Source organism: Castor canadensis, chromosome 8 (assembly GCF_047511655.1).
Source record: "Castor canadensis chromosome 8, mCasCan1.hap1v2, whole genome shotgun sequence".
Taxonomy (NCBI): Eukaryota; Metazoa; Chordata; class Mammalia; order Rodentia; family Castoridae; genus Castor; species Castor canadensis.
Window position 1 is genome coordinate 136,135,898 of NC_133393.1, and position 27,463 is coordinate 136,163,360.

General features: G+C 38.4%; 1 protein-coding gene across 19 annotated transcripts in view; it reads right to left on the reverse strand.

The window, feature by feature from the left end:
• Positions 1-27,463, reverse strand: part of Anks1b (ankyrin repeat and sterile alpha motif domain containing 1B) — a 1,133,346-nt gene that overhangs the window by 295,659 nt on the left and 810,224 nt on the right. For all 19 annotated transcript variants that reach the window (XM_074084193.1, XM_074084191.1, XM_074084192.1 and 16 more), the window contains one exon: positions 8,087-8,185. In XM_074084193.1, coding sequence (XP_073940294.1) covers positions 8,087-8,185 — 99 coding nt within the window. The remainder of the gene's footprint in view (positions 1-8,086; positions 8,186-27,463) is intronic.

Below are 27,463 nucleotides of genomic sequence, written 5' to 3' on the forward strand. Positions count from 1 at the left end.
TATTTATAAAATCATTTTATAAAATGTAATATATTAATGCTATATATGATATATACCATATAATATATAATATGTAAAAAAGAAAATGTCATTGAAAAGGCATATATGTGCATATACAATATGTTTTTCTCATTAGAGTTAATGTTTTATGAGGGCAAGGATCATATCCATATTATTTATTATTGTAACCAAGTGACAAAGGAAGTATTTGCACCCAGTAGGCACTCTCAATTATTTGCAGAATGAATAAATAAAAATAAATGCAGTGGGATGCAGTCCAGGTTTCTTTGAGATGGAGCTCAGGTTGGACACACTTATTTTGAAGGCCCTGTTTATGTCCAGATGTAGGTTTCCTGAAGGTAGGTATATCTACAATCCCAGTGATAAGTGTGTGGAGGCCACCCTTTGTACCTGATAGTGGCAGCTACAGGGGCAGATGAAGGTGTCAAGGGAGAGTATGAGCAGGGAAAAGAGGAGAGGATTAAGACAGAATTCTGGAGAGAATCAATATAAGAACTAGGCTAAGGATAAGAAGCTAATGAAGGGCCATTTGATAAAGGAATCATTGAGGCCTGAGATTTTAAAGTTGTGTGTTTTCTTGCTTGTGAGAGAGCTCTGTGAGAGTTATAGTTTGGGGGTCAGATCTGCGAGTATAGAAATATTTAATCAACATCTATCTATTGATTGGTAAAAATCCTGAACCCTGAAGTTTTCCCATGAGAATGTCCAAAGTGACTGACATCTTTTCCAATGATCAAAGATCCAATGCCATCCCTGCCAATTACTACAAAATACTCTCATTACACAGCTCTCTGGGATGATGCCATGAGGCTTTGTGGGCCATCTTACAGCCAACTTTTCATTAGTCTGATACAGTAGACTATATTTCTGATCTGAGTTTCTCTCCTATCTAGAAGATTCTCAGGAGTACAGAAAAGCTCAGTCTGGCTGGAGATTTATTGCTAATGTAAGTTAGGTAAACTATGGTCTACAGGCCAAGTTTGGCCAATTGTCTGCTTTTATAAATAAAATCTTATTGGAAAACAGCCATGCTCATTCATTTCTCAATTGTTTGTGACTGCTTTCACTTTATAATAGGGTTAAGTAGTTGCAAAAGAGGACATAAGGCCTGTAAAGTGTAAAATATCTATCATTCAACTTTTTAAAGAAAAAAATTACCAAGCCCTGATCAAATGGAGTATATCTATGTGTTTTAGACCAACACGGTATTTTCAGAGCTGAATGGAACACATACTAACACTGGGACTGAGAATGCCAAAGCCTATCTGAGGACCAGGTTCACAAGAAGTACAATATTCTAGGTCTTCAGTTAGACTGAGTCTAGTTGTATATTTACTTTAGGTTAGGGCATCTAATGCTAAAAGTGCAAATTATGTGTGTGTGTGTGAGACTGTTTTATGGTGTATCTTTAACAGGTGTCCACTGGGTAGTAGACCAACACTGGATGTCATGGAGCTTAAGATGCCAGCCAGTGGAAAAAAAAAAGAACAAGGATAGATGGAGAGTGAGTGATGGGATGCAAGAATGAAAAGTTACCCTGTCAAAAGGTACCAGGAGAACATCTGTGCCTGTAGCCTATATTTTATCATTGCCCTTCTGAAAAATAGCGGAAGAAATAGGAAAGAGTTTCTATCATTTTTCTAAGTGACAGGGAAATAATGCTGAACCTTCCTTTCTAGACTTCTAAAGAAATTACATTAGTTGTATTCTTTTCCCCTAAAGCTTATTCATGTCTGCATTAACCATCAAGACTAGAACTAAAAAGATCTGAATTTTAAGGATGTTGAAAGAACGAGTCTTTAAGAGCACCATCTTGGATAGGAAACTAAATTGAGATAATGTCACATTCACAATATTCCTTTCAAATGCTGAATAATCTGTGATCCCATCACTTTAATTTCTGGAGATTTTTTTTTAACCCTATGACACAGGAGTAGCAAAGTGACAGCTATAACCAAGTCTGGCCCCCAGAGCTTTGTTTTGTTAATAAAGTATTTAGGGACAAACACACATTTTTTTGGGGGGGGGGGAAGGGAAGACTTGAGGTCTTCAGTTTGCCACAGTTCCTATCATTCCACATTCTCTTATCTTTAAAAGTGTTTGAATTCTCAATCCCTTTGGTACCTTCATCCCAGTTCACAAGCCTTTAAAAAAATCAGCTGTTGCTTTGATTTATTTGCTGTGGGTAAGCCTAAAGTTAACTTTGGTTCCTTTAACGTTGTAACTGTTAATTAAAAAAAAATGTATTCTCTTTGCTAACACCCTTAAAACTTGTCCAATAAAGTTTGACCAGCTCACTTCCCTAATACAGAAAGAAAATATTTTCCTTTCTGTCATGAGGCAATTCTGAAGAAAAATGCTTTAAAAAATTTTGTGATATTTGCTGGGATTACTGATTTGTGTGTATCAGTGAGTGATGTTCACACTATGAAGTCTTTACTTAAAATTAGCAACTCTCTGTTTCTAATTTCTGACTTACTGTGTCACGTCATGCCACAGTATGCCTAAGCCTACAGATCTGAGATATGTACCTCTTTGTAAATTGTCTTTCATGGTGTGGGAGATGGAACCACTTCTGTGAACAGATTACAAATGACCATGACTTCTATCTTGCCAGCTCTTTCTTATCCTCTTACTTGCTTGCTCTATAATGAGATGCTACGACAAGGAACAGAGGGAGGCCTGTAGCCAACAGCTGTGAGGCACTGATGCCTCTGTCCAAAATGCCCCAAGAAACTGCCTTACAACCATGTGAGTGAGCTGGGAAGTGAGTCTTTTCTAGTTGAGCCCTCAGATGACCGTAGCCCTGGGAGAGACCTAGGATCTGAGTATACTACTGCACCATAATTCCTGACCTCCAGAAACTGAGACGATTAATGTCATAACATGCTACTGCTATTGAGGATAATGTGCTATGTAGCAATATAGAATCTTATTTTCCTAATGGAAAAAGGGAACTCTTTTTTTTGTTTGTTTGTTTTGTTTTTAACCAAAGTCTCAGATTGAAGATAGGAAAGGTGGCAATTTAATTCAATCAGAGGTATTTGGTGCCATTCAGTGAAAAAATAATTGAAAATATGTAGCTCTAACAAATGCTAGTTAAATTAAACTGAATTTAGAAGTAAAAGGGCAACTAAACTGTGGGCTTTTGTTATGCAGCAAAGTAAAAGTGCAGTAGCAAGGAACAAGATAGTGTCAGAAAACGCACTATCAAGAGTCAAGAGTCTTGTAATAATGACATTCACTAGTAATCAAATATTTTTGAGTTTGAGTTTTGAGAACCTACAAGATTAGAGCAGGGAATACTAGGTATTGTGGAAGGCAACAGAATATGATGATGACAGTTGTCAACAGGATCAGAGTATATTAAAGTCAAAGTAAGGTGAAACTGGAAAGGGGCTGATGGACTCTCAGGTTCCTAGCGATTTGAGCACCAGTATTATGGGGTGGCAGCAGAGGAAGGAGTTGGAACATTGTAGACTGAGGGGTACATTGGGAACAAAGGAAAAGGGGATAGAAAATGTTGTTTGAGCACAACTAAATAACTCCAAAAATATTATAAAAACATGAGAACATTAGAAGAGGAAATATTGAAAATTTAGAACACATGATATAAAAATATGTAAAGTACACTTTCAATTCAGGATGAGAGACATTAATAAGGAAGATACAAGATACAGTATGGGCCTTAACACAAAGTCTTCTATGTCTTTAAAATGAAAATCTTTGGAATACCTGACCTTCAGGTGTTATACCATCAAAGAACAAAGCAACCATGCCCCTTTAAAAAGGAAAAGATATATTAGAGGATTATATAAATATTTGGTCCCATAGAGTTCTTTCTTGGAAAAATGTAAAGTTATATGTTGCAAATAAGTAATCAGATAATTTTGGTGTCTAAGGGACAGAAAAATACTTTCTAAGAGAGTACAAAACAATACATTCCCTCATGGAACTTTGAATATGTTTCCTTTCTTGAAAAGAAAAAAGGATGAATTCTTTTCTTTCGATGGCTTGAACTCAGGGCTTTACACTTACTAGTCAGGCACTCTACCTCTTTAGCTGCACCTTGAGCCCTTTTTGTTCTGGTTGTTGGAGATAGGATTTCACTTTTTGCCCAGGTTGTCCTGAATCATGCTCCTCCTGTTTTAAGCCATCTCTGGGATGATAGGTGTGTGCGACCATGCCCAGTTTTTTTTCTATTCAGATGGTTGGCCTTGAACTGTAATCTTCTGGATGTCAGCCTCCTGAGTACCTAGGATTATAGGTGTGAGCCACTGGTGCCTGGCTGAAAAGGATGATATTTGATCTTCAGAAGTCCAGGAAAATATGTGGACCTGAGAAGGACTCTGTTGGGGCTGGTGAAGGATGTAGATGCTATGTGAAGACTGATAATTAGGCTTTACAACTGGAGGCCAAACAATGCAAAAGAAGAGGGAAAGAACAGATGAAGGGGAGGAATTAATGCAATTACAGTTGTAAAGATGACTATGCTTAGGTGAATATGAATAGAATACATAATATGCTTATGTATCCTATGTGTTGAATGCATCAAAGCATCAAATGTACTTGAGAATGTGTGTACCTTTGTGGTGGTGTATATTCCAATATTAAAATAGACATATTACAAAAACATTCTTACCAAAAATAATATTTTTCCTTTTGGAACTTGAAGCAACAAATACAAATAAAGCATGCTTTGAAGTGTGCTAAGAGATCAAGATTGTATTTAGCAAACTACCTTTTCTCTGTTTAGGAACAATCTCACCAATTCTAAAACAAAATATGTTAATTAAAGCATCCCAGGTAGTAATCATGGAATATTTCCCATGACAGATGAAGAACACAAACATTCTGAAGACCAAAATTATGTAAACAAAATGAAGAGACATTTTATCCATTTTCTGGCAATGGGAAGTTAGAGTGGATGCAGGTGGATGTGCCGGCAGTAATATTACACTGGTCTCACTACTGAAGAAGGCAAAGCATCAATTTACAGCATTATAACATTCTGTTTTTGCTGCTAGAGATGTGCGTGGATGTTCTTGTGTATTCTCTACTCATATGTGTGCATGGCAAGCACTTCTGCATCAGACTCTTGAAAGAAGCTTAATTTCGTATTGTTTCTATTACATTGTTTTCTCTAATGGGAATGATAGTCTGTCTTAAAAATAAACACTCCACTTATTCTCCAAATAATTCTAGGTTCAGGCTCTTTTGTATATCATTATGAAATTGCATGTGTAGAATTATAGAATTATCTTAAAATTGGGGCACTCTGATTTAAAAAAATTTGAATGACATGAAGAAAATATTCATTCAATTACTCAGTCATTCATTCTTTTAATGCCCTTATTTTGGGCTAAGTGCAAGAGGAAATTCAAGGATGTTGAACTGTCTCTGCTTATAATATAATGCTTATAATATAAAGTGGCAGAATATCATTAGTATCTTCAGATACAAAGGAATGAGAAGTCACTGTATTCCCTCATTCCACAAATATTTCTCGACTAGCAAGTTGGTGCGAGGCACTGTCTAGGTATATAGACGGAAACATGAGAGTCAAGGTACTGGAACTCTTGGGCCTTCCTACCTCTTGGTAAGATGGAAATAATGAAGAAAAAACTAATATAACATCATATAGCATAAGTGCTAGGGAGAAAAATGAAGTAGGGCAATACCAAGAAAAGTGATAGCTGGTGAAGGGTATGATTTTTAAGTTGCAAAGGTCTCTGTGAAGGGGGGACATCTGAGTAGAGTCTTTATGATGTATGAAGAGCTGAAGGACAGGCTTTCCAGGCAGAGGTACCAACATAGAAAGCCCCTGAGGTAAAAATGAACTTGTCATTTTCTGAAATAAAGTCACCGAATAACTGTAGAAGGAAAGAAGGACAGATTCAGTCATGGAGGTGGAAAGGTTGTAGATCCCACTGGCCTCTGTGGAACATGATAAAGACTTTCCTCCAAGTGAGAGGGGACACATTGGTGGTTCTAAGCTGGGTATGAAGTGATCTGATTTACATTTTAGAAAGGTCATTGGAGACACTGGTTGGAAGTCCAGTTGCAGAGATTAAGAAGGTCACCTAGACAGAGAGTAGATATGTGACTAGTCCAGGGAAGGAAGAACCAATGAGAAATCGGTTGGGGTAGTATAACCAGGATGACAGGCCAGAATATTTGTGGCCATCACCTAGGGGTGGTGGTTTGGACTAGGTAGATAATTGTCAAGGTCAGGTGAGAAGTGGTCCATTTTAGGTGAATTTTCACAGAGGAAGTGATATGATACTCTCTGAGTTGAACTTTTAATAATGAGCAGTACTGTGACAAGGGTGGGGCAGCCATTCACTGTTTATTGAGTGCCTATCTGTTTTATGGGCCAGGCACTAGCTACATGCTACAGATACAACATTACAGAAGCTGTTGCTGCAAGTGAGGAGGAAACTTGCTAAGGAAGTAATATTTTAAGAAAGATACAAAAGTAGGGAGGTGAATAGTGTATGCATAAGAATTACACTGAGAATTAGCTCTAAGGACATTTTATTCTTTTCTTTTTAGTATAGAAGAATCATGATTAAACTCCTTTGTATGCTTGACTCTCCTTGAATTTGCAAAAGTTAAGTTTCTATCAGTAGAAATTCAGTTCACTGTCAGCACATTTTATCAGATAACTTCCTTAGAAACAGTGCTTCATATTTATTTTTCCCAGTTTGAGGAGAAATTATAGCCTCCCTAGCAAAGAAAAGAGAAATGGAGAGTACAAAATACAAGATAAGCTCATGTGTCTGGGAGCATCCATTAGATTTCAACTGCCACTCTGCTTCCCATGTTCTCCCAACTGGATGACCTCACTTCAACTCTCCCTCCTTTTAATTCATCTTGTAAACTGCCTCTGGAATTAACCAGCATAAAGCAGTCAGTCCAGTCATGTCCATTCCCTAGTGCCTACAGAATACATTCCAAATTCTTGACCCAACCTACTTTTTCTGCTTTACCTCTGCCTATCCAATATATTTTGCAATTGTTCCAGTCACATTGGATTTTCTTCCTTTTCTTTTTGATTATTTAAAAAATTGTGGAGGAATACACCCAACATAAAATTTACCATCTTAAACGTGGTAAGTGTACATTTCTACAGCATTAAGTAGATTCACATTGTTGTGCAAATACTATTAGATTTTATAAACTTTTTTTTTTTTTTTTTGGCAGCACTGGGGTTTGAACTTAGGGCCTCACACTTGCTAGGCAGGTGCTCTTACCGCTTGAGCCCCTCTGCCAGCCCTAGATTTTTAAATTACTTATTATTTCCCTAATGCTTCCAGCAACTCGTTGCCTGGAACATACCTGTAATTATATGGATCCTTTTGGCCTTCTGAAGTGCCTTTCCCTTTCCTTAGCAATTAAAATCTTACCTATAATAAAAAAAGACTAGTTCTTACATCCTTTCTCTTCCTTTAGGCTCCTTTAAAACCTTATCTGGAAACAGAAGGTCAACCCTGTTGCTAGGTAACACACAGCTTACAGTAAAAGTGAGGTCTGGTTGGCCAATTGCATCTGGACTGGGAGGATCTATGTATCGACTATAAGTACATAAATGGGGATGGGTCACATTGGACTTCTCTGAGTGATGACTCTTATAATTAAGCAGACTCCTTGCAGGGACCCTAAGGGCTAAGTCTATGGAGCTACTACAAGAGCTATCACTTCTTATAGGGCTCATATGAAGCTTTTAAGCCAGGGACATTCCTGCACTCACTCAATATGAATCCAATCTTTTTAGACCTGAATTGTCACTGTACCTGTCTTTGGATTCCCACAGAAGAAAAATGCTTCTGCCCTGCTGACCAGCAATGTTTCCTGTAATAAATCCTTCTAGGTCAATCTAAAGCAAACTGAGAAATAGAGAAGTCTTTTGTATCTGACTGCGCAGTGGAATCTAAGAAGACCTGCTCTTATGGGTTTTATAATGTATAGAAATATTGTACTTAAACCCTAACATACCTTGTATGCCTGGGCTTAGAACCACTGAGAACCGTACATAGGACTAGGGCAATAAAGCATTCCTTACCTTTGGAAGGAGCTGGATTGCCTGTAGAATTCTTTGCCTGTGCCCAGAATTAAGGATTCCAATTTCCAACAAATCCTGATCTTCCATAACATTGCTTCCCTGAAACGAAACCAGAAATGTTACAGGATGAACAAGCAGTTATACTGTGGGAAATAAGAAGAATTTATTTAACATAAACTTAAAACAGTTAAAAAACAACAACTGGTCTGATTTTTATAAACAAAGGGTGAGGGCACAGCAGGTCACCTACATTACCAATTGAAGGCTACAGAAACTTGCCTCCCCTCACAAACATCCTCATGGCTAATTATTTATGGTTGGATTATCTGCACTTGAGATTCATTCCTGTGACTTAAGAATTCTGTCCCTGGAAAAATATAAATACTTTTATTAGGAAGAGTTGTGACTTTAGGATTATCAGTGACTTACATAGTTGTGTGAATGAATAAATTAGTTTTTCAGAAACTAACCTGAAAACAGAATTTGTGAGGAGGGCTGATAGAAAATTTGACTAGACAGGTTAAAAGAGAAAAAAATTAATTTTAAAATATTGAATGCCAGATTCTTAATCAAGATATGGGGATGGAACAATGAATAAGATGCAGGACCCTGCCCAGAACTATCTTTATTCCTTCCAAGTCAGTGAGAGAAATGGATCGTTCAAAGGCAATTAGAATGCTTTGAACATCTATGATGGTGACACTTGCTTGGGAATCCCAAGGGGGATCTGAGATGTGTTTTTGGAGCATATGATGTCTAATCAGATATCTGAAATATGATTAGGACTCAAAAGAGAAAGGACAACATGGGAATCATATGAAATAAACTGTAAGGAAAACAATACAGTGTAAAAAGTATTGCATTATGGGATGATCTAGAGAGGAGAGAAAGGTAAGGATGGGAAGTAAGTAGTGGCCAGATGACACAGACAGTACACACCATGCTGAGAGCTTCAACTTCATTCTGACCATCAAGGGAAGGCATGAGCATGATGAGATTCTAAATCTAGAAAAACCATCTTGGCTTGTGTGGCTGGGCCTCAGTTTCCTTCCCTATAAAACTTGGGCCATACAATCTACAAGGACTAGTTTAGTCCTGAAAGTATCAGATTTCAAAGATTATTTTAAATCTCTGATTAATATTCAAATATTAATCAAATCAGAAATTTATAGAATGCGCATTATTTCCCTGAATTTAAGTATTTCAGAATTTGTTAGTTTCTCTTTAAATTGAGGAGTCTAATAATGTGAAGTGAAATAAGCCAGCCACAGAAAGATGTAAACCACATGTTCTCACTCATTGATGGAAGCTAAAAAAGTTGATCTTACAGAAGCAAAAGGTAGAATATTGGTCACAAGGCTAGGAAGGGGAATAGAAAGAGATTGGGTATCAGGTACCAAAATACAGTTAGATGGGAGACGCTTATTCTAATGTGCTATAGCATGGTAGAATAATTATAGTACACAATAATTTATTTTATATTCCAAAATATATGGAGTTTGAAGTTTTGCAATGTACAGAAGTGATAAATGTTTAAGGACATGGAATTACCCTGATTTGATCATTATTCATTGTACACATATATTATCTACTGTGCCTCATAAAGAGGTACAAATAGTATATTATTTAAAAAACAAAAAATGAGGAATATATAGGAGTTCAAGAATTCGTATTGTTATTTTTTTTGGAAAAATCAAACTCTACCCTATTAATGTATGCAAACATTTAAGAACAGAAGTGACAGAATACTTGCTTATGGAGAACAATGGGTACTAATAGAGGTTCAAAGCAAAAGAAAATGGACTGGAAAGCGCAATCCTGGGCCCTGGCAACCATAGGAGGTTGTTGCAGCTGTTCTAGAGATCACTGATGTGGGCTTAGAGTAAAGTAGTAATCACAGGAGGCAGAAAGAAGCAGGTGTGCTTGAAAACTTGGAGACTGAACACATGGAAGAATGGAGAAATGCAGAATACACTTGGTTCCAGTCTGGGCAGGGAATGAATCTGGATGCCTTTTCCTGAGATAAGAAAGGAGGAGGGGCAGTTCTAGTGTAGTACAAAGTGAGATTAATACTTTCCCTGAACAGGGACAGGAATAGATGGATGTAAACAGTTTAATATCAGACTACACTATAAATGGATAATTGACTGTTCTTAGAAGGATTAAAGCCATTAGAATGGTTCCACAGCTAGGGGTTTAAAATGGGCATTCACTGGACAAAATTATTCTACCTGCTCGTAGCATCATTCCTGTGCTTAAGCTATACCAGCCATCTCAGAGGAAGCAGAACGATGCAGGTATATAGCAGCATGATAATGAAAAGCCTAATGAAAAACAAATAAAGGCAGGGTTGGCAATACGCCACAGGAAACATTGCTCTCAAGAAATTACTCAGTGCACACAATAGAGCATGGCTAAGAATACAAATGACTTCATTTCCAGATAGCAGTATTACTTCCAGAAATGGATGATGGTGGCATGAGCGGCTATATGTGGCACCTATTCTGACTTTTACACTTTCAGGAATCTTCCACAGGAATTACTGGCCCTCAAAATGAAAACAAAAACAAAAAAAATTAAAAAAAATCCAACAACAACCAAAACTGTTGGCCATCTATGAACTAGAGCATTATAGGTTTTCCACATTCAGAATTACCAGCCCACACCTTCAACCCATGCAGAATGCAGGCCTGGTTTCTCTGTAGAATACAAAGCATCACCACCAGGATCCTGAAAACTTGACATCAGTGTTTGAATGCTGAGACGATTTCAACAATTAAATCCTTAATGACTGCTGCTCTTTCTCTAAACTACCCATGCCCTATCTTTACTATTTTCAATAAAAGAGAGGACTTTTAGAAGAATTGTAGAGAAGTTAGACATTTTTTTTTAAAAAAGGCATACATAACAGCACTTTCTGTTTGGGTCAAATTTCCTAGCATGCAGGATAATTATCAAACACTTTTGAAAAGCAAGTGAAAAGTATGGGAAGCATAAAGCAAGTTGTGAGAATGTGCCCACAGGCAAATGGTACTAATTGGGAAATGTAAAGAAAAGGATTTACTGTTCTTAATGAGGCATACTGTTAGAGATTCTTCATTTTGTTAATTACTCTGGTTCCTTCATTACACAGTTTATGCATATATGCAATCAACATGCTGTATGCCATAGATATGTATAATATGTGTTAATAAGTAATTAATAAAAATAAATGTTCTATTTTCTTTCTTTCTATAATATATAGGGCTACCCAAAATAATCTGATATGTCATTCAGCTGGGGCTCTGTCCAAACAGCAGGAGTCTGAAGACCTGGGTTCAGATCACTTCGGGGTAAGCTTTGCTGAGTCCTGCATTCTTTCTAGGCTTGTTGGTTCTCGCCCACAAAATGAAGCAGTTTAACCAATATGCATTCAGTTAAAAAAAGCTGTGATTTCAGTAATGTTTGACGTTTGATTTCATAGTATAATTATATTGAAATATAGATTGTATACTTTGAAATTACATTTTACTGTTTCAGAATTTGCAACTTAAAAGTTAACTTTCAGAAATGATTATAGAGATGTTAAAAAATTCACCTTATTTTTCTGAGAAATCAATCTTTGTACTATATATTTATAAAACTCTTATTAAAAGAAATGATACAATAACTTATTTTTGTAGTGTTAGGGATTCATAAAACTTTTCAGAGAAAAGTCAAATATTTCAAGCCTCACAACCATTTCTTTTTGAACTTGGGTAATGGTTATAGCATCAGGGACCACAAACATTCCCATTCTTCCCAGGGAGCTGGAATTCATTCTCACTTTACCACTTGCCTTTAGTAAATGTTACCTCAGCTTAATGCATTTCCTAATCAAAGCTGAATATAAAATCTAGCTCTCTCCGTATTCCACCTGTGTTTCACATAACTTTCAGGAGCAGAGCTTGTCTTCTGCTTTTCCACATACTCAGTGCACTCCACCCCACCCCCTGTACACTCACTGTCTACTTCCTCCTCCTGCTTACTTGTCACCTCCATAACAAGGTTTCATCCTCCATGAACTCAGTAGAATTTTCTGCCAAACAAGGAATGTTTGTCAAATCTAGTTGATTCTTTTCAATCCTGCTTTGTGGTATTCATTGGCCATATGTGGCTACCATTCCGGACCACACAGATTTAGAACACTCCCATCACTGTAGAAAGTTATAGAAGACAATGCTGCTCTACAGTTATGGACATCAAAACTGTAGTCAAATCACACAAATGGGGCAATAATGGGACAAGGGATCAAAATATTCATGAGCCATTCTCAGGATATAATTATTTATGGATCTCAGTTGAAATTCGTGAACGTTAAATTTGGGATCTTTAGCAAATTCTCCTCTAAGTCTTCAGTCATCAAAACAAATTAAAGATTGCTCTACTTGCACTAGTATTTCTTTATTATGGGGCTAGAAAGCTCTGCTATAAAAATGCTAAGTCCAATTGATAAATTATTATTTAGTTAGCATTCTACCAGGCACTCTGCACAAGGTGTTTAGGCACTAATAACCATAGATAAAGTTGCTTATTTAGTGAATTACTAGAGTAAACATAGGCCTAAGGCAGTGTTTTTTATAACAGCTGTTCTTTTACTGATGAGAAATGTAGGACCCATGGAATCTTTATTGCTTTCTTAAATCATGGAATGAAGCAAAACCACCCACTACTTTATGTACCGATAGCTGAAAACTCAAGTTTCTTTGACCATGGGGAAAATATCTGATGCTTGTGATGTTTTCACTTGTGATAAATTACTAAGATGACCAAACAAAACAAAAAGCAGTCTTTTATAATGCTCCATTAGGAATAGAACAGGTATTTATTGAAATTCTATCTCAAGAATTCTATACCGATGGCCCTGGCTCTCAGAACTATATCTTGAATGTTCTCTTAGTTTCATAACATCAATACTATATCACATTCATTAAGAAAGTTTTTCTTCAGATAACATATTACATAAAATTCTAGGGAAACCTATTTAAGGACCATAGGGAACTGATTTCCTCTTAATATAAGCTTGAATTGGATAATGTTATTTATTCACTCCATTCAGTCCAAATCTGAAAACATCAAGAGGATACTGTTGATTGGGGAAAATTGCTTTTGCTCCATAATTAACTCAGTTAGATTCTTCTCCACAATTTGTGTAGCCTTAAATATTTAAAATAGGATAGTTGTGTAATAGAATGACACCATGATCTTACAAACTTACACATTAAAAGATGCATATTTTATTTTAATATATTTTTACATCATAAATAACATGATGCCATAAAACTGTACATAATTTTCTTGGAATAAAACTGCTATACCTTAGCTTTTATGAAAGATTTAAGTCAATTTGGCATCAGTTTATAAGTAAACACAATGTATATCTTTTCTGCATGATTATGATAACAGTTCTTGTAGAGTCTCCTGTCAGTGTTGGAAGAAAGCATGGTTTAGTTCGTCATACAGAAACGTGATTGCTCTGAATGATCAAATATTGGGTAGTGTACTTCCTCCAATTTTAATTCCCTTTCTCATACTAATGAAATGGCAGTGGGAGAAATTTTGTAGTTCATTTTTAAACTTATCTACCTTAATCTTTCATTTAAACATATTTTCTCTATGTAATGGAATCTCTTATATGCAACTAAATTTTCATATTTTATTTCTTTATTTTGGCGGTTCTGGGTTTGAACTTAGGGTCTTGTGCTTGCTCTACCACTTGAGCCATGAGCCCACCCCTTTTTGCTTTGGTTATTTTTCAAATAGGGTCTTGCATTTATGCCTGGGCTGGTCTGAACCATAATGCTCCTACTTATACTTCCCAGCATAGCTAGGATAACAGGTACACACCACCACATCCAGCTTTTTACTGGTTGAGATGGGATTTCATGAACTTTTGGTCTGTGCTGGCCTTGTACCATGATCCTATTTTCCACCTCCAGAGTAGCTAGAATGATGGGCATGAATTCTGCTGCGCCTGGCTTAAATTTTCATGTTTTTATCTTACAAAGAAAGTTTTCTGAATGAATACTTACTGTCTTCCTTTGACTCTCATCCCAGTGGCAGCTGATGCACATCAGTGTAAATTGTTCATTTACTGACTTCTTACTCTGTGCTAAGCAGTGTTCTCAGTGCCTTATATATATTACCTTATTTAATTTGAACTCACAACAACTCCATGAGGTAGGTAACTTGCTCTCACAGCAGAGGGGAGCATTTCTTACAAATTACCCCATACTACCTCCAGTGGGGCTAATGCAGGAGAGAAAATGTTCAATTAAAAATGCATGGTTAGACCATTTACATTGTTACTTAAGAGCCAAAGAAATCCACATTTGAAAGCAAGTGCTCAATATATTTTATGTTTGGCTTCACGGCATTTAAGCCACAACGAATCCCCCTTCTATGGAGAAGAATTTGGAAAGCTTCAGACCTGTTCTTTCCCACTCTGTTCCAGTCTTTTCTGTTCACTGAATCATGGAATCAGGGTTGGTAGGGACCTGGGGTTTTTCTAGTCTAAACATTCCCTAACTACCCGCAAAGTTTTAGCTTCTCTTTTGAAGCGTGGTGTCTGGCTGGGTTAACACCATCCCCGAAGGGGTGGGGGAATATTAAATGCTTTAAATGGCCTTTCCCAGAAGTTGAGTCTGAGCAGGGGGTGGGTTGGAGTCGGGGAGGACACCTCGATTCTACTCTTTCTGCTCCCACTGCAACACAGACTCTGTGTTATAGGAGCACTATTAGAAGAACATGCCAAAAGTAGACAGGAAAGGAAAACAGTTAGCAGCTGTCCTGTGTCCTTTTCCAATCACAAGCTGTGAAGTTAAATTTTTTTCCTTGAGTAGGCCGTACATAATCTTGGCAGGTATTTAAGTTTTACTTTCTATCTAATATGCTGAACATTTCCCAGTGCCTCAGCAGAGAAAAGTGAGCAGCAATTAGGTTAGCTTGGACACCCTGCTCTTTATGAAGGAGGAACATGGTGCCTGGTGTTTCCAGCAGGTTCCTCTTACAAATGTCTCCTGCTGGTGGCGCAGGGCTCCAACAGGAAGTGCTCCTCTGTGGGAGAAACTCCTGGGTGAGGCCAATGCAGCCACATACAATGAGGCAGGAAAAAGTGCCTAAAAAGATTAAAATTAACCACCAGCCAAGTGTTCAGGCACTTTGCCTATCTTATTTATAAACTTACAAGAATCTTGAAAAACAGGTGGCATTATCTTCATTTTGTAGATAACTGAGTCTCAGGGATGTGAGACCATTTAGTCAAGTTCACAAATCAGTACATGATGGATCTGGGATCAGTGTTTTATTCTGCCAAACTCTGAGACGATGCTTCCTTCATTACAGAAAGACATCCAAATGCTTAGTGAGGACATTTTCTGCATGGAGATTCCAGTCAATAGATGTGCAATGTTACTAAGAAGTGACTCCCATGACACAATTGTCCACATGTAACATAAGCATATATCTATATGTGGACAGACCATTGAGAATGGCTGCTGTAGTTTTTCTAACATATTTTATTTCAAATAATTTGCCTGCTGAAAGGTAAAGCAGTTAGTTCTCCTTCCAAAAGAGCATAATCCAGAGCATGCTGGGACTCATGACTGGGAGTGCTTTTGGCTAAAGCATCACAAGACTTGCCATGTCACGAGCTGGGTCGAGGCAGGGAGGTTGCAAATAGCATGGTATTAGGTTGGTATGGGGGATCCAGCTCTTCTGCACAGCCTTGCCAGACTATTCAGCTGGTCAACTGAGAAGTTCTTAGAATCAGGGCTGTGTTTGAGTAACTTTTCTTTAGGTCATTTTCAAAGCCAGATTGAAGAGGGATGATGTCTACAAATGAGTTAAGATGGAGAATGTCTGGGAACGAATGAAGGGTATTTGTTTCCCTCACTAATGTGCTCAGGATCAGAGAAAGGAAAGGTCCCTTGAGACGGCAATCAGGCTGAGGAGACTAGGACTGTGAAGGTGGGTCATTTAGTCCTCTGGGAACTGGGAAGCCAGTCAAAAAGGCAACTCATCAATCCATCAAAGAGATGACTGTGCTCAAAGAACAGACATCTCTACATTTAAGGATGGTAGGGTCTCCTGACCCTGAGAACTATGCTCAGATAAAGGTTAGCCAAATAAACTTATGAGGAAATGAGCAAGGAAGAAGAGAAAGAGAGGGAGAAAGGAAAGGGAAGAAAGTGTCCATTCTTAAGGGCAAAGGTGGTATTGAGGAAAGTAGGGTTTCCAAGACAAAATACAGGAATTTGAAATCAGCTAGCATGGTGTATATCTTTATTTGCTTCATCTGGCAGCCTTAGAGAGGAGGTCACTAAAAGCTGGCAATAAACTGGCCTAGCCCAGCCCAGAGCTATCACTGAGCAGAAACTGCCATTCACTCATTTAGTCAATATGTATTTTGTTCAACTCAGATTTCTTGAGCACTTACTCTGCCAGGCATGGGGCTGCAGTTTTGAGTTACATGAGAACAGGACAGACAAGGTCCCTCTGGTTTTTAGAAGTTTTAGAGGAGAAAACAGGAAGATAACTGAAATAAAATATAAATAACTATTTAACAGTCTTATGAGTACTTATTGTGTACCATAAAGTAGTTTTCTTTTTTATTGCCCAAACTACTCAATTCTTGTCTTTATTTGCAAATTAAAAATTCAAGGCACAGGGAAGCCAGTAATTTGCCCAAGGTCACACAGCTAGCAAAACTTCTGTAAAGGAACTTAATAGAGTGCTGAGGTAAAGCAAAGCAAAACAAGAAAGACCTATGTTTCAAGAATGGTCAGGGAAGCCTCTCTGAAGAAAATACACAAATTAAGACTGGAGGGATTAGAAAGAGCAACCCAAGGATGGGACGAGAGATTAGAAGGGCAATATGGGCAGAAGTAAGAATAGGTATAAAGGCACTGAGGTGAGAAAAGTGCCAGGTACATTCTAGGAGTAGACAGAGGCCTGGTAAGAATAGAATTTAGTGCCTGAGGGAGAAGAAGGAGGCCTTGGAGGGGAAAGTAACACATGGACAATGCAGGGACTTGTAGAGCCAGAGAAGGACTTTGATTTTATTCCAAGTGCAATGGGAAACATTGAAGGACATTAACCAATTTGCATCTTTGAGTGCAATCTGACCATGTTTCAAAGGATGGATGGAGAAATTGGTTATACAGAAGTTGTACTCAACACCAAAATTAAAACTGTGAAACATCAAACATCTGAAGGGAACATGAGGACATGTAACCTCTCAGAGGACCATGAGGATTGGTCTCACTGGGGAGTCAAATTTCTAAACCAAGTATAATCTTTCATTTAAATCAATGAGAAAAGCCAGATGGCAAAGATAAAAATCAGACTAATCTTTGATAAAGATTCTAAATTAAGCCAGGTGTGGTGGCACACACCTCTAATCCCAGCATTTGGGAGGCCTCCTCCTTTTCCCTCAGGCACTAAATTCTATTCTTAGCAGGCTTCTGTCTACTCCTAGAATGTGCCTGGTACTTTTCTCATCTCAGGAGGCAGGAGGATCATGAGTTACAAAGAGAGACCTGGGTCATAAAACCCCCCAAAAATAAACAAATATAAAAGGATTGGGAGTGTGGCACAAGTAGATGAGTGCTTACCTAGCAAGCATGAGCCCTGAGTTAATGAGTTCAGTCCCCAGTACTGGAAAAAAATTAAATTAAATTGATAAACTATGGATAAAGATTTAGAAGTACTTACATGGAAAACATTCACACTCTATGGCCCTACCAATTCTATTTGTAGGTTGTGGCAAGCATTGTTGGTAGGCTGAGTCCTTTCTCCCTTACTGCCTTCTATTATGGAGGCTGGATGTGTTAAATGTGTCAGCCTCCCTTGAAGTTGTGGTTGGATATGTGCCTGAAGCTGCCTGTTGTGGAACTTCGGGAAAAACTTTTGCTTTCCTGATGCAAAGGGAGCCATTTATCTGCTACCTTTGTGCATCCATAAGAAGGTCCTGTGAACTTCTCTCAGAATGAGCAGATCAGCTGTTCAAAGAGATGACAAAGATGGTCCCACCATCCCTTGGCCACCAGTAAAAGCTGGCTAGCTCCACTGGATAGCTAAAGCCGGATATGGAAGAGTTAGTCCCTGGATAAGATGACTCTCTCTCTCTATTTCTTTTTAGCTGACCAGTGTTACCTGTCAGTGAAAATAATGATGGGGGAAGGGTGTCCCGAGGCATGTAACAGAGGTCCTAATGGAAGCAACAGGATATTTACCATTTATCTTATACAGACTGATGTGGATAAGACAAAGAATGGCAGAGAAGGGATATTAGACAGAATGAAAGTTATCAGAACCAAGTTTGGGTATATGTGTGTGTCAATTTTTAGCATTACTTTTTTCTCATTTTGACTTAAAAATGTGAAATCTCATAAAAGATTCTTGAAGGAATTTCTTTCCTCTGGATTTTGGATTCTGTTAATACTTGCTGGATGTGAAATTACCAAAGTGTTCATGGGGGACAGATTTTAAATCTGGGTGGTTTTCAGCTTGTAATTGAAGATGACAGGCATCCAGAGATTGTACAAAGTTATGGTTCTAAAGGAAGTCATTTTTACATAAACCGGGTATAGGAAAAAAATTTCACTCTTGAAATCTGAACACATTATAATCTTATTAAGGCAGAAACAATAAGGACATTTGGTGGTATGTGAGGCAGGCCTGAGTGTGGCTCTACCCTGAACTCTTGAGTTGTTAAGGTTTGGTTCAGGTCCTCTGGGAACTGGAATGCCTTTGGTAGGCAGTGAAGGGTGATCACTGTATTGAAATAGTTGACTGTTGGAATAATCCTGACTTTTCCTTACATTTATTTTTGGGTTTGGTATTTCAGATATTTTTCTTGATATGGCTTTAGGATTCAAAACATTTTTCCCCGTGAAAATTCTGTCTTGGCTTATTCGATTTTTGAAATTTGGTGGTGGGAAAAACTTGCTTGCAGCACACACAACACTGGACTAAAGTATGAGGAAATGATCCAGGCAAGCACAGACAGAAGGCTGACCCAATTGAGAAAGACCGTAAGGAAGAAAACCCCTAGGAGCTGTTTAAGGCCAAACCATTTGGCCTTGGGTTGAATACAAAAAGAAAGTCTGTTCAAGGCACACATACCACCTTTTTCCTTTCTATACCATGCAGGACACCAAGGGGCATACCTAGTCCGAGCTAAAGAGGTAGTAAACAGGCCTGGATGTGTGGCTTAAGTGGTAGAGTACTTGCCCAGCAAGTACAAGGCCCTGAGTTCAAAACTCCTGTACTATCCAAAACAAACAAACAAAACAAACAACAGCAAAGAGGTAGTAAATAGCCACAGAATTCTTGTTTTCTTCTTCTTGGTATTACATGCCTTCACTGGGTAGCAAACTTCTTGGGAGAAAGAATCTTTGCATTTCTTTAAGCATCTTTGGATTTTCCCAAAATCTGTTTGCTACATATTAAGAAAAATAAAGGCTTGAGAGAATGAATGCATAGGTACAAACACAAAGCATGGATTCATAAAAGCATACAATCTAACGATCACTAACCTAGGGAAGTTTGTAGGAAGGGACTGAAAAGTTGAAACAGGAAATTCTAATATACAGGATGCCTGATGTGTTTTTTTCCCCTCTAATTGAAGGAAAGATAAAGATGGAATTGCCGGTACACCATAACACCAAAATGTTCTTAATTTTTTTTTTCAGTTTTGCAAATTCTCATGATTTGATTTCCATCCAGGACTGTCAGTTGAGACATCTGATAATCTAAAAGCATTCAGAGAACTAGAATCCCATATGGCTCAAAAATATTTCCTATCCGGCAGGAAAAAGAGAACATACTGTGAAAATAATACTGGTCTATCCTTCAATTTACGTGTATGAGGAGTACAAATGAATTCAAATCACTTTTCACAGTATAATGATTATAATGATCATTAGACTCAATGATAATAGCCAACATAAGAAGAATATGCAGTGTCTTCACATTATGAAAAATCGGTATTTCAAAGTGATGATAGCCATGGGGTTATGTTTTGTCTGATAGAAGCAGTACTCATTAGAGACAAGCTCCCAATTAGGATCTCTGGCTTATCACAAATCAATTGTGCAAACATGGGCAAGTCATCTAACTTCTTTGGGCTTTGATTTTTTTCAACTGAACAATGACAAGGTTGGACTAGATGTACTCTTCTCATTACAACCTCCAGCTGTGTTTTAGAAGTAACGAGGAGTACTCATATAATGTCTGGACAATAATCAATTCTTGTTTGGGTGTGGGGGGGAAGTCATTTTATTGAAATGAGTGTTCTGTATTGACAGATACATTGATATAATGAATAGAGAGGAAGGGGACTTGGGCTCGGTCAGCTTATTGCACCAAATGAAATAAATACAATGATAATGACTGTTACACAGTCACTGTGGGCCAGACACTGTAATTTCATCCTTGCAACACTTCTGCAAAATAGGAATACTAGTATAAACCCCACCTTAGAGTAGAGAACATAGAAGCACAGAGATAACTAGTAACTTGACTGAAGTCACAAGGTTGCAAGAATGAGGGTGTTGGAATCAGATGCCCCCTGCCATTCATGACATCTAGCTAAGAGTCTTCCACAAGAAATTGCTCCACTGAGGTCTGATGGTGGAGGTTCTCTCTACTAGCTCAGTGGTCTCTATTAACCTTCTTTTCCACAATTTCTACCAAGGGACTAAGAATTAATAAAAATAAGGAATTTGGAGTTCCTGGGCTCACATCCAGCTCTGCTCTTTATTAGCAGTGTGATGCTGGGCCAGTAAATGGCTTTCTCCATCTGTAAAATGGGGTTGACATTATTATGCCTAACTTTTAGGGATGTGGTGACATAATGTTTATGAAGTTGCTTTATAAACGATAAAGTAAAATTGCTAAAAATAAAATATGCTTGCAGGAACTACTTTTTTTCTTTTCTTTAAGAACATAGCACTGTAAATCTTCTAGTTTCATGGTTTTTTTTGTTTTTTGCCAGAAATAGTCTATTCTAAAATAGGAGGCATGTGTGGTTGGGAAAAAAGTGTAAGTTTTATTCCTAGCTGTGCCATTTACTTAGCTTTGTGGCCTTGGGCAAGTCACTTAATAGGACATCCCACAGGGGCTCTGGGCTCAAAGGGCCTTGCATTTGGGGTTTGTGCTCTGTGCTTGTTGTCTTGAAATTCCCCATAATTTTTCTTTGAATTTGTGTTTTGTAAATGAAGTCTGATGAGACAATGGAGCATAAGCTGGGGACCTGGCCAAGACCTCAGCCCATGAGCGGTCTTATTTCCTTCTGCATCTTCAGGATGGGCTATGGTAAAGAATCTCTATGTTGCTCCCAGGTGCTGTGGGTCTTGCCCACTCTCCTGCCCTCTGCCAGGTCCTGAAACTGCTGCCATTCTTCACCCCAGCAGGGGTCTGGATGCTGGCACAGATAGGGCTTAGGCTGGGCACTCCCACCTCATGGCACCTGACCAGAGGTGCCATGGTGCATCTGGTGGACAGCTTGCCAGCAGCTACCCAGACCCAGGTACTAGCATGCCCTAGTACAGAGATTGAAAAATTCTTGGGGGTTCCCTATCTACCATGGATCAGGGGGATGGACCTCTGGGAAAGGGAGAGGCCTGGCTAGACTTTCACAGATCTTACCCCAGCCAAGGTGCTATGTTGATTGGGAAGATGGTAGAGGCCTGGCCAGGGCACCACCTGTGCCTGCAGCATGTACCTGAGAGAGTCTGTACTCTTCCTACAGCATCTTGTGCTTGGAAGTGCTCCCTGGGCAGGCTCTGTGATTGGGGTCTCTCTCTCTGTATAGACTTCCTGGGTGTGGCTTGTGTTTGTCTTTTTTGGCCTGCTCAAGGCATCCTTTGGATAAGAATCAAAATATGAATTGTGTAATTTTGGCGATCCTGCATCAGAGTTAGATGCTTATTTAAATATTTGCATTTAAAAGTGGCATTATACAATATAAAAACAAATTACAAAATTCATGTTAGAACATAAAACTTTTATTTTTTAGTTAGAAGATTAAATAGTAAATAAACAAAAGCAAAACACCACAAAAGTCCAAAGAAGGTGACAGAAAAAGCTTTATATATAATTTTAATGGCAGTCTTTGCCCTGTTCTTTGAATAAGGGTCCTAACATTTCTGTTTTGCACTGAGCCCCACAAATTATGTAGCTGGCTGTGCTCCCAGGGTATAAACTTTGCACTATCACCTGGTCCCTACCTCACTCCATGGGTATACCTGCAGCAGCTCTGCTTGCAGTTTGAATTCAGGGAGCATGGTTGGGCTAACCCAAGCATATAGCTCACTACTCAGTAACTCTGGTTTCATTTTTACCCTTTCAAGTGGGTAGAAAAGGAGCAATGGAGAGCCTTTCCCTTGGAAAGTAGAGAAGTCATTTAACTCCAACAAGGATGATGCTTCACTAGTTATTAACTAGATATAATTTCCATTTTGACTTTCAGGGCTGGCTGAAGATTGTGAGGACAATGAGAGACATCATGTCTTGAAGCCTGGACTTGTGGAGCTTCTTTATCAGCTGATGGACTCATTCTCTCATAAACTTATACTACCAGCTCACGTCATTTCTGAGCGCTTACCATGCTTGTTACACTCCCGTAAGCATTGAGAATTCAAAAGTGATCAAGACATTCTCTCTTCTCAAGGAGCTCAAAGTCAACAGGGATGGGATGGGGTAGAAGACAGACACATGAAGAGAGTTTTTTTTTCACTGCAGCAAGAACAATGATTTTGACTATATAGAGAAAAGATTCCCAAAGTACACAGGCACAGATCAGGAAAGACATCTCAGGAAGGTAACATCTTTGCTACTTACTAAGCCAGGAGTACCAGCAAATCAGGATACAGAAAGTGGTAGAGGTAGATGGGGAGAGAGAGCATTGTATAGATCAATTACTGCATGGAAAAAGGCACTGAGAAAAGGAACAGAGACATTGACTATTAATCAGGCTGCAGACTGAGATTAGTCTCTCCTACTCAGGAGAGACTAGGCAGTGAGCCTTGTAAACAATGTCACCAACCATTGGGCTGTCTCCTCTAACTCTGGGAAGTTGGAGAATGGTTTCATGTCTGGAAAGGAGTTGACTGATTTACAACTTAGCACACTCCAGTGGCTATTTGAAGTGTGAATTTGAAGGGATAAACTTGGAGGTTGGAAGTCCATTTTGGGAGCTCTTGCAGCAATAATAGAAAAGACAATGAAGTCTGAACCAGGACAGTTGCAGCAGTGGTGATGTATTAAAGAAATTCTAGCAGTTAAAGTTGGCTGGATTTAATTACTGGTTAAATGAGTGGAAGGCTAGAGTCCAGGGCAACTGAAAGTCTCTTGTTGGGGTGACTGATGGTAAGGGGTCAGAAGAGAAGCTGAATTTTCAGGGCAGAGATTTTGGGGGTAAAGTGGGAAAGAATAATGAATCTCTTTGGAATATAGTTGGGGGACTATGGCACTGACAGGAAAAGATGCCAGCAGAAAGTTACTGGAGGCTGAAATCTGGGGAGAAGTTTGGGCTGGAGCTGTGTACCTAGCTAATAACTATGAAGTAGGAGAAAGAACCTTGTAGAAGACCTGGGGAAAAGAAAGGAATGATGAAAAGAGGGAGAGCATGTTGTCTCAGAGGCCAAGAAGGTAAAGGGTCTCATGAATAAGGATGTGAACCAGCTGTTAAATATGGCAAAAACGTCTTAAAAGAAATACAAATGGTCCTTTGATTTGTTAACATAGAGCAGCTGGTGAGGGATCACAAGAAGACTCTTTCCAAGAGAATTGTGGGGACAAAGTCAGATCAAAGAGTATTGTGAAATAAAAGCAGTGGAGACAGTGAATAAAGACCACTGTTTTGAGAAGCCAGGAGGAGAGAAGAGAAAATTTGGAGATGGTGGAGAAAGAGGGGATTGGAGAAGGGCTGCTTTCTTTTCTTTCTTTTTTGCTCTCCAGGATTAGGAGATAAGTCCAGACAGAAGTAATAGTGGAAAGGAAATGTTGGAAAAAGGTGAAGCAAAAGAAAACTGGTGGAGGTCAGAGGGTAGACCTTGACTAAGACAAAAGGCCTGGGGGAAGGAAGTAGGAATGATAGCAGATGTCCTGTACTCCTGGAGTACTCTATTGCTGGCACTTCTGCCATCCTGGGTATAATCCTCTAGCTACACCAATGCCATAGTCTCCATTCCTGAAATGAGCTACAAAACTGTTGGAAAACTCCAATAATGGGGCTGAGAAAGGGCCCTCAGAGTTATGTTACTTAAGGACTAACAAGACGCATTTTGTATGACAACTATATTCTTGGGGGTTCCTTATAAAATTTTTCTGATAATGATTCCTCAAGTCTCTAATCTTAGTTTTACATCCTTCAATCTCACAAGATTCTTTGCTATTTTGAGTAGTTTCAGGTTACCCCATCATGAACTCCTTTCAACACGTCTCCTTTTTATCTCTCTTCTGTCTTTGCCTTGATCTCAATTTTTTTTCCTGAGATATTCAGGACTTTTCAAGGTTCAACTCAAGTAATATTCCTTATCTATATTTTACTTTCATCTTACTTATACATTCTTAAATTATTTGATGTCTTTTATGTTATCTTTTAAGCTATTTTAAATACTTTTCAGAACAAGGAAGGGATTCAATCAACCAACCAGTCACTCATCATGATGCCTTTTCCTATCTCTACTTCTTTTCACCTTCTTTATCTCATTGGCTTATTCTTATATCCCTCTCCTACAAAACTATTAAATTCCTTAGGGCTAGAAAATGTCTTTTGCACTTCTAGCAGTGTCGATGGATTTTACATGATGTCTACCTAGAGTACTTGATGGATTTTAAGTTCTGGAGGACAGGAACCTAGATAGGTAGATAAATAGGAATATGTAGATGTATTTATACTATCTAAAGTACAGCAATTTAATTTAGTATGGGTTATATATTTATTTGTTAGCAATTAAAGGTCTACAAAGACAAAGTATGGTCTCTGTCTTCCAAGAGTGTGACATCCAGAGGGGCCTTCAAATACTTAACGTATGTAACACCAATACATAAGTACTAGTAACTATAAGAGTGTTTTGGTTTTTTTTTTTGTGTGTGTGTGTGTGAGCAGGATTTTAACAGGGAAAAGGCACAGCATGAACAAAAACACAGATCTTGAAACATCATGGCTAGAAGATAGAGCAGAATGGTATGAAGATGGGAATGGAAATATAGTCTAGATAGGGCTTGAACAACATGCTGACAAAATTAAACTCTACTGTGTAGGAAGTCTGGGTGCCCTCAAACTTTTAAGGCAAAGGCTATTATTAGACATGTATTTTTAAAAGATAACCCTGACAGCAGGAGGGAGGGTGAATTTGAAAAGAATGAGGTTGGGGGTAGGTAGATCTATTAGAAGGTTTTTGGAACAACGTAGGTGAAATGATAAAGGTCAAACAAGAGCAAGTTGCATGTGTGTGCATATTGGAGGGGTGAGGGAATGATGAGCAAGGTTACATACCCAGAAATATTTGCTAATCCTGTTTTCCAAAAGAAATTAAATGGCAAACAGTAACAATGACTATAATTTATTGCACATTCTGCAACACATTTTTTTCTAGTCCCAGGCAATATTGATATATTTTCTTCTTCACCACTTATTAACCTCTAGGCCTGATTTTGGCATTTTAGTCTATATGATCAAGTGTTCTCTTATTAACCAGGTCTTAAGTTTTGAGTATAGTTTAAGCTCATATATCTTTTATGGCCAGGCTCATGCTGATATGTATCTTTTATATTTCTCTTAGTGCTTGGTAGAGGGTAGTAAGTGGATACCAAAAAAAACAATTGTTAAATTGAATTGAATATTACTGGGATTCCTTGGAAGTTGTATGTCCTTTTACTCCTTGACCTTTGGAGTACTGTCTCTGTAACAAACCTTTTCTCTCTCTCTTCATTCTCTCCCTACTACCCTTAGCTTGTTTTGACCTAGCTAGTTCCTCTTCATACTTCTTCCAGGAATTCTTGGTTGATGCTCCCGCACAGGGTTAGATATCTTTGCTAAGTAAACCATAGATTTGCCTCTGTTAGCTTCAAAAAGGCAATGTGCTTTTGGGTAATTTACTTTCTGTTTTATTTCCAACTTGAGTGCAATGCCTGACATACACTGAGTGATCAGTAAATATTTGTTAAATAATATGGCTGTGTGGTTTTATTTGTAAACCTAAACACTGTGAGCATATTGAAATCTGAACCTTCAAAAGCTGGACAGAAAATCCTAGATCCATCTACTGGAAAAAAGTATTTATACTTTACGCTCCTATGCTGAGTATAAATTAGTTTTGGATTTGTGAGGCCTTTATGCAATTAAAATTCTAAAGGAAAACCACCAAGACAGTTCAAACTTCTTTGCATTTGTCCCCTCAGAGTGTAAAATATCTGTTCAGTTGTCTATTTTCTCCTGTATGCAAACTCTCGTTTTCAGTTTGAGTTTGTAAGTTCCTGTGGGGCAAGAGCAGTATGCCTCTCAGAACTAGAAAGTAAATGTGACAGCAAAACACAAAACAACCAGAAAGCTAGATTCCATTTAGAAAGTCTTAAGAGGGTAGTAATTGTAGTGTTTTGTAGACACCTCAAGGTCACAGACAATACAAATTCCTTTCCCCTGGGACAGTTACTTTAATTATACTAGAAAATTTACTTCTTACTATCTGGTACCACATTAGTCACTACAGACAGAGGTGCCATAAGAAAACCAGGCATGGCCTTTGTTCTCATGTAGTTTATAGTCTAAGAGTGAAAGCATTGGTGATGACCTGGTTTTTGAAGAGGTTGATTCAGGTCAAGACTCAATTTTGGAATTAGTTCCAAAGAAAACGAGCAGTTTTGGGGAGTATAGCTCAGCACAAGCAAATATATATCTGAGACAGGGTTTGGCATGAAGTGGGTGATCTGCCAGGGAGAAATACCTTACCAGTCTGCAAGGGTTCAGATCTATACTTCATTGCAAATGCTCATTGTTATCATCTGGGGATGATTTTCCCAAAGAGCATTGGAAGGGGGTCAATTACTACTGGCAACTGATTTCTAGACAAAGAGATTTCCCATTGTAGTCATGTCTCCACAAAGTCTCCTCTGTCTTCTTCAGCATCATCAGCCACCATCATAGTGTAAGGTAAGAAAATAGCTAACGAGGCCTGAATCTGAAGGGTACAATGTGTCCCCAGTCTCTCCCTGTCTCTCTTTGCTTCTCAGCACCTCCCCCACCCCCCTGCCCTGCTGAAAGGCCCAGAAACAACAGGGCCAAGTGACCATGGACTTATATTTCTGAACCCGTGAGCCCAAATCAATCTTTCCTCCTTTAAGTTGATT